Raw genomic sequence first — 7793 nt, 5'->3', positions numbered from 1 at the left:
TAGGTCTATATATAGGCAAGCAAGTAGGCTGGGTAGGAAGTTACCAAACAACAATCATCCTCTAGGCCTTGGACTTGAAGAAAGAGGAAAAAGAAAACCACACACGTCAAGAATCATCGTGTAGGCATGGGGGGAACCTGAAAGGGGAGGGCGAAAAACCCTGAGGTGTAGGCTCGGCAGGAAGGCCCGGGGGAATAGGTTTGGCAAAGTAAAAGGCGACGAACATCTTCAACTTCATCTCCTCATTCTCATGTGTTATGTAGGCTATAGACCTACCCATATATATAATCTGCTGTTTTCTCCTCCTCCTCCTCCTCCTCCTTGTTCTCCTTTTTACATTCTGATCATATCCTCATCCTCTGCTTCTCCTTCGGCCCTCTGTCCGTGCGCGCGTAGGTCCGTTCCTCCATCGTCATCGTATTCGCCTTCCACGCGGGGGATTCGTCCACGCAATCAGCAGAGCATTTTTGTGCGTTTCCGTTCGTCGACAACCGAAGAACCCTGCCCCCTCCTTTTTCTCGAAATCCGTAGCAGGAGCAGGACCTGGCTTCCTTGCAGAGATTACAGAATTCTGCGGCGTTTCGTTCCAGTGCGGTGCAGTTAGGTGTTTCCTCTTTGCAGGCAGGTTCCTCTGGCGCATGTTGAGCTTATCTGCCATGGTTGAGTTGTGAAATGGTGTGTCCAGTCCGCAGAATCTTGCTTTTTGAAGGTTTTAACGCCCAGGCATTTTGTGGCCTGCGACCCTGGATCCAGAGACAGGTTGTGTCGCTTCTTCAAACATGATTAGGCTGGCTTGGCAGAGAAGAACAGGAGTAGGTTTTCTAGAGTCTTTTGCATGGGATCCACCTGCTTCACCGGACAGATGTATTTGTTGTTGCCTCCATGGCTCTCTTTTGTTGGACATTTAAAAACAGGTTCTTACTTGTGCGACCCACTGTCGAGACAGCACCAGGAAATAGGGTCTTAACAGGCGTGGCATTTTAGCTGGATTTGGCATGAGCTTAGGAAGGCAGTGAAGGTTCTTTCCTGGATGGTCTCTCAAAGAACCTGAGCTTGTTTTTGGTGCTCTTTTCTTTCTTTTATCTATTTTAAGGGGGAGGCAGGGTGCTTCCTGTTGCTTGTTCTTTGAGCAATGGTCGATGTGCATGTAATGCATGGCTTTGGACTCCGTTTTTGTCATAACATATGGACTTCTCCTTAGGTTTTTCGATCCTGGAGGTGCAGCATTAACAGGATTGCATGGATTATTTCATGATCTTGTTACTCTGGACTAAGTTATAGCTAAAGCAGGTTATAGGCAGCAGGATGTGTTCTTTGTACAGCTCTCTTTGTGTAGGCCATTGAGAAATTGGAGGACTGTAACAGGGTTGCTGATATGGGCAGACCTGGTTCAGATCAAGCTGTAAAAAGGGTGCAAAGATGGGAGAAAGATGATGACAACCTAAGAGAAACAGGTAGATACGACAGTGCAGTTCTCAATATCAGGAGAGTGAGTGAGAGGAACGGGAAGTATTCTCATGTTGTTGAGTGCAAACTGGCCTCTCCTCTGAAACGTTCACCTGTGGCCCGACTTCGTCGATTTTCCTCTGAAAATCCGGATGATGCAGATGGAAAAGCTAGTGCATTACGGTTTGCATTCACCACAGATTCCCTTCCAGCATTTAGGTCTTACCTCTTCGGAAAGTCTGATCCGGGTGATCCTTTATCAAACACATCACCAGTTGTTGATAGGTCAACTTCAAGACTTACTGCGTATGTGAGCGTTAGGCGGAACACTCTGTTGGGCTTATGTTTTACAGCAGCTATTTGTTGTCTCCAAAACGGGTGCATGCGCAGTATATCTTTCAGGAACTCGAATAGTCACATGGAAGCTGGAATCAAGAGGGTTGCCTTGTTCTTACGCAGCACATCCTTGAAAAGCTGGGTGTACAGGCTTGGAAACAGGACATTAGCATGTGGAGGTGAGGGAGGGGTTTGTAGTTTGAATGGGAAGGCACCTTCTGCTAAGTGCAATCGGTGCGGTGCATTGGAGCATCCGGAGTGCCATGGCCAAAGGGTTTTTGGAGGCCAGAAGGTTAGGTTTCTCAGATAATTGTTTAATTTCTTAGTGTTGTTTTGGAATTCAAGACCAGACCTTTTGGGAGAGCACATGATGACCAATGTGGAACAGAGATTCATTTTTGAAGTACAAGCTAGCTATTAGTTGTGACAGGCATCTTGAATTTGGTATTATGTGTGATGCACTTGAACAATTACTGCTTCCGGTGATAATTGATGGATTGAGGACCATAGGGTGCTTTCATCTTTGTTCAATGTTGTGTGTTTTTGTTCTTTTAACTGACAATTGTTGTTCCTCTTGCAGGCTCGTGAGGTCTATGTTTGCTCTACTTGTCTAATGGTTGAAAAGGAAGAAATTCATGCCATCAGGTTGGAGGAACAGGTTAGTTTTAGGCATCTGCGACACAACTGAACATATATTTTTATCAGGAATTTCTGGGTCACAGGGACAGGATGTCTGGAGAACTTAGTGAGGTAACTGGGTGGAGCTGGATTCTCTAGCACTGTAACATCTAGCTAGCTTAAAAGAACCCGAACCAGACAGGAACCTTAAATAGATTAATACAGAAAACAGACTTGGACAGGAGCCTTGCTACTTTTATTTTGTCTGACATCACCAGGGATGGATGGAATTTTATCCGCTTCTTGGGGTTGAAAATGCAGCGGAAGGAGTTTCCAATAAAATTGTTAATGGGCATAAACCGACAGCCTCAAGGTAATGGCCTCCAGATAGAAACAACTGGCTGGCTATTATCAGAAATTAGAGGGGTCTACTGGGGTGTATCATGTATAAGGTTGATTGCAGAAGCTACTGAAATTTTAGGGTCCTGAACTGTGGTGTGCAATTGTATGGTACTTGGCAGGGGCTTGCAGGGACAACTTTGGAGGAACTCTGGAGTGAAGCTAAGTCAGTGTACATGGAACTCAAATGCCACGTTTGTTGTATATGTGGATGTGAGGACAATGAAGAGTTTGATGACCTTGTAAGTGAAGCTCGTGAATCAGATATCCTATGTTTACAGTAGAACCACTCTACCTATACCTATAAGCCAGTTCTGACACCTCATTTCCATGTCTAGGTGCCTTGCCGCTGTGAAACCAGCTCAGCTGTTGTTCATCCAAGCTGCGCAGAAGCTTGCAAGAACATGGCTTTGAAAGGTTCACCTAGGCAGTGCCCCATCTGTGGTGTGCCAGGGGCTAAGCAGGGTGCAGGTGGAGGTTCAGACCAGTGCAAGGAAAGTGCAAATCAAGTAATGAAGGTGCAGAGTGGCAGTACTGGGGAAACAAGGTCTGTAAACTTTGTTCAGCCTGTGAAAGGCTTGAAACGTTCTTGGAATGGTGCGAATGGCTCACCGAATGTCGATGACAAGAAAAATGATACTCTGCAAGCTCCTCAGTCTGAAAAGGAGGGAGATCCTGAGAGGGTGATGTCCTTGTCTTGATTACTTTGTTTATCTGCAGCTTTTTTAGTTTATTTGGTGCCTGAATGATTTTGTTGATTACTGACTTTTCCCAAACTCACTCATTCTATGCAGACTGGAGCACCGCTACTCGGACGGAGATTTAGTGATGTTCCAGCAGTTGTTCCTATCAAGAAGCGCAGAATACATATTCCTGAAGTTGTGCAGTCTCCATCTCCACCACCTCGATCACCTTCTCCACAACCCCCCTCTCCACATTTGAAGTCACCTTCTGAAAAAACTTCACCACTGACACAGCCTGCAGTTGCGCTCGAAGCCGGACAGTTGGTATCCTCAAATACCAAGTCAGTTCCTCTTGATTGCCCTGCGCTGCCAACTCTGTCACCCAGGCTACAGTCATCTGAGACCGTGGAAGCTCTTCTTGCTGCTGAACAAAGTGTCCAGATAGGATCAACCACAACGACGTGTCTTACAGAGGAGGAGGAAGCCGGTGAAATCACACAGAATGCTGTTGTGTGCCAGTCATTGGCACCTCCTCTCATAAGTTTGAAAGGTGAAGATGAACCTGTACACACAGCTGGAAAGGAGTCCCTTGCTGCAGAAGATTCTGACATGGCAGCAGAGCTGGTAAGTGGTTCTGCTAGAAGGCCCAGTGAGCTGAGTGCACTGTGTTCTTTGAGCAAGGATGCTATGGACAGGCCTGCCAAGGCTGATGAGCTCCACACCTGCAACCGGGATGATCGATTGCATTGGGACTTAAATACAGATATGGAAGCATGGGATACACTTACAGAACAAGGTGCAGGTGAGGTTGGTGAAATTAAGGAATCTCATGCTGCATCGGGATCCCATCATATACTTGCAAACAAACAGACAAAGCAGGTCAATAACTGTTGCAATGATAATATTGAGGTTCAAATTGTGAAGGGCAATTCTGAGCAAGTAACTGCAGAAGAGAGATTTATGATGAGGTCAGAGGATGAAACAGGGCTGCAGAAGAGTCTGTGTCTTCTTGAAGCCAAGTCTTCAAAAGACAACAGGGAGACTGCTCTTCAAGCCACTTCCAACAAGGATGAGTCTGATGAGGAAGCTATTGAAAAGTTTGAAATGGAAGAACAACCTGAATCTGTAGATGTTCAGATGCATGACACGGAGTTTGACCAACATGCTTATCCAGTAACAAAATCTGAAGGTCTTGAGCAATTACTGGAGGACCCTGAAGTTGATGATGCTGGTGATTGTGAAATACATGAGCAGTCAGACCATCCGAAGACCAGTAACTTGCCAGAGGAAAAATTGGAGAGGCAAGTTATTTCTTTAAGTCATAAAGTTGAAGGTTGGGAGCGTCATCCAGAGGAATCTGAAGCAGATGAACATTTTGACTATGGGACACAAGACCAGGATGATTTTCAAGATACCCATATACATGAAGCTCAATCCAAGAAGCACAGGGCCAAGGCAGATGCTTGGGATCAGCTGCCAGAGGAGCCTGAAGCTGATGAGCATTTGGACTACGGACATTCTTACGAGGCTCAGGGGCATTATGTGTCTGAGGAAAACTCAGCAAAGCAGGCCAGTTTTTCTAAGGCCAAAGCTGAAGGTTGGGATCAGGGGCCCGATGAACCTGAAGCTGAAGAGCATCTTGATTATGGTGATTCTGACTGCAGAGATGTGGATGACACAGGGTTGGATGTTGATGAGCGAACTTCAGCATTATTGCAGGAGGAGAACAACATGGCAAACATGGAAGTTGGGAACCTTGGGGCATGGGATGTTGAAGCCAATTCTGACCTAGATGCTGACAACACACAAGCAAAACTGGAGGAACCTGTTTTTGATGGGGAATTGCCTGAATCAAATGTGGGGAGACGCACTACAACAGGTAGAACTAGAGCCACAGGTTGGGACAAACTGCCTGAGGGATTTGATAGTGCAGAAGAGGCCTTGAGAGCTGCTAAGGAGAGCTCTGCACGCCGTGGTCGGGGTGGTTCCTGGACTAGTTCTGGAGGAAGGGGTTACACTTCAGCATCTCAGAGCTCTCTTTCTGGAAGTCGGTTTGGTTCTGGGCGAGGGCTGCTTAGAGATGGCTTTCCTTCTACAAGGGCAGATGGCTACTATGGAGACCGACATTCAGATGAACTTTTGCGCGGAAGAGGTAGCTTCAGTCATGGTGGAAGAGGGTACGCATTTTTTAGTTTTCTAGGTTTTAATTGTATTTCCTCGTTTTTATCAAAAGCTTATTCATTTGAAATTGCAGATTGGATGATGGCGTGGACGCCAACAGTGGGAGAAATACAGGCAGGAGAGTGCCAGGAATTCAGGGTAGAGGCAGAATCAGTGGTTGGATGGACTCACAATCTGGTATGGGTCAATGGGGTCCTGGACGGCATCGATCAACTGGTTTTGGCTCTCAAGGGCATCCAAATGCAGCAGCAGTGGCAGCTGCAAGGGTAGAAAGTAGTGGGTTCGTTGTAGCACCTGATGGCACAATCAGTAAAGCTGCAAGTGTAATTGCTCCAGGTAGAGGGAGTATGCGGTCTATGATTGGAAGCAGTCGTGGTGGTAGAGGACCACCTCATATCAATGTCGGTAGAACTCCTCTTGACATGGACACCAGTGGGAACTATGGGAAGAGAATTGGTATGGGAACAGACAGAGGATTAATGAGCAGCTCAAATACTAACATAGGAGGGAGAGGCTTGGGATCAGGAACATCTATGCGAGGACCAATGGACAGATATAGAGGCTCCTCTTATGGGAGTGGAGGTTTAGATTCAAGGAGGAGCCAGTCACCTCGCAGGTCTACATATTCTTTGGATCATGCAAACTTCAACCATCATGCTCCAAGTTTGAGATCTGAATCAAGAGTTGTGCGCTCAAAGTCACCACCTGGCAGCCATTACTCCATTACCCATTCTAAGCCCGTTCCAAGTAGTGCTGGCCGAAGTCAGCAATCTCCTCCTCCCTCCAAGTGGGCTAGTGATAAGAGGGAGGCAGACTCTTTTCGAGAAAGAGACTTCAGGCGTCCTGTCTCTCGTTCTCGATTACCTTCAGTGAGAACATCACCCCATGTTGTTCATGGTTCCAATTTGATGGATGATCGCGATCGTCAAGTATTGGCAGGTACAAGGCAATCCCCTCCCTCTAGAGGGGTGGTGAGCTCTTCAGTCTATTCTGGGAAGTCTGGCAACGGGGGTTTGGAGGGCCGACGACTAAAGCGTGATGAAGATGAGGACATCAGGCATGCTGGCTCACACTTTAAAGATGGGGATCATGCAAGGATCAGTCCAAGAGATGGTGAGAGAGAGAGAGAGAGCAGAGGAAGTGCTTACAGGAGAGAGAGAGGTAGGGATGATGACAGAAGGCGGGATTCTTACAGACCGTCTGCTAAAGATGGCAGGTCTACAAGTGGCCATAAGCATGGTAATTCTCGGGAGGGAGACGATGATGTGGCACCAAGAAGGCGGCGTCCTTCATGAGTCAGTGGGTACCATTATTGTGATACTTTGTTTGCAAAGTCATATTGCTCCTCCACATGTGGGGCTTTGCCCATACATACCACGATGCAGGTTTTTTGACACTGGTCCCAGCAATAATTTCTTTTTTGGTGTGCCTTCTTAAGTTCTCCACTCCCAGTCGCATTCTGGAAAGAAAGACTTGTATAATTCAAAGACAAGGTGTCCCTTAAGAGGCTTTTCCTTGATGCATCAAGTATTATAGGCCATTCATGATGAAGTATCCTCAATCACTAGCAATGCTGTGTATCCCAAGTTTTGGCAATCAGCAAAAACTACTAAGCTGGGCAGCTGTCCATTTCTATGCCATCATAAGTATTTTGATCATTAGCTTCCATAAGCAGTCAATTTGCTTATATTTAGATTGCATTGCTGCTTTGGAGCTAATACCAGCTGGTTTCTTTCTTAACACAACACAGGGAGGTCATCCTTTGTCTACAATGTAATTTATTTGCAGCCATGGAAACGTGGAGAAAAGAGTTGCAGAGAAAACCAGTTCTTTTTGTGCGTGGTGAGATCAAGGAATTGTCAGTGGCACTTTTTTATCTCCGGGAATTTTTCGACACGTTTCAGGATGTAACTTGAATAGAACAACTAATGGGCTGAATCTGGAAGCTAATTATGGAGTTATCAATGCATACATATTAAAAGTTCAACTAAACAAACAAAAGTGGGAACTTCAAGTAGGGTACATATTTTAAAGAGCAAATGAAAACATGATTTATGAACAACTTGATGGGAAAGATTGAAATAGTTTGTAAAAACTGCTTAATAGTCGATTAATGTCATGAAGCTCTGG

At 45.9% G+C, this 7793-nt stretch overlaps 1 protein-coding gene across 4 annotated transcripts; it reads left to right on the top strand.

The window, feature by feature from the left end:
* The first annotated feature begins 268 nt into the window (after positions 1-268).
* On the top strand, positions 269-7214 carry LOC148020441 (uncharacterized). 4 transcript variants are annotated; one of them, XM_087700748.1, is made up of 7 exons: positions 269-621; positions 754-2074; positions 2363-2440; positions 2922-3041; positions 3138-3482; positions 3594-5659; positions 5737-7214. In XM_087700748.1, the coding sequence occupies exons 2-7, from the start codon at positions 1376-1378 to the stop codon at positions 6956-6958; spliced, it is 4530 nt and encodes a 1509-aa protein (XP_087556874.1). In that variant the 5' UTR covers positions 269-621; positions 754-1375; the 3' UTR covers positions 6959-7214. The 4 variants fall into 4 exon arrangements, with proteins under 4 accessions (XP_087556874.1, XP_087556873.1, XP_087556875.1 ...); XM_087700747.1 differs by having other exon boundaries at positions 269-2074; XM_087700749.1 differs by lacking the exon at positions 754-2074 and having other exon boundaries at positions 270-621.
* Positions 7215-7793: the final 579 nt, after the last annotated feature.

Source organism: Lygodium microphyllum, chromosome 19 (genome assembly GCF_053477565.2).
Source record: "Lygodium microphyllum isolate KBCC chromosome 19, Lygodium_microphyllum_v1.1.10, whole genome shotgun sequence".
NCBI classification, from domain to species: Eukaryota; Viridiplantae; Streptophyta; class Polypodiopsida; order Schizaeales; family Lygodiaceae; genus Lygodium; species Lygodium microphyllum.
This window is presented reverse-complemented; position numbering and strand designations above follow the sequence as displayed.

Bases quoted from the DNA above. Each gene is read 5' to 3' on its own strand.
- LOC148020441 (XM_087700748.1), top strand. From the start codon at position 1,376: ATGGGCAGACCTGGTTCAGATCAAGCTGTAAAAAGGGTGCAAAGATGG. The intron at 2,441-2,921 runs GTTAGTTTTAGG...GGTACTTGGCAG, and splicing joins CCATCAGGTTGGAGGAACAG to GGGCTTGCAGGGACAACTTT. The intron at 3,042-3,137 runs GTAAGTGAAGCT...TTCCATGTCTAG, and splicing joins ATGAAGAGTTTGATGACCTT to GTGCCTTGCCGCTGTGAAAC.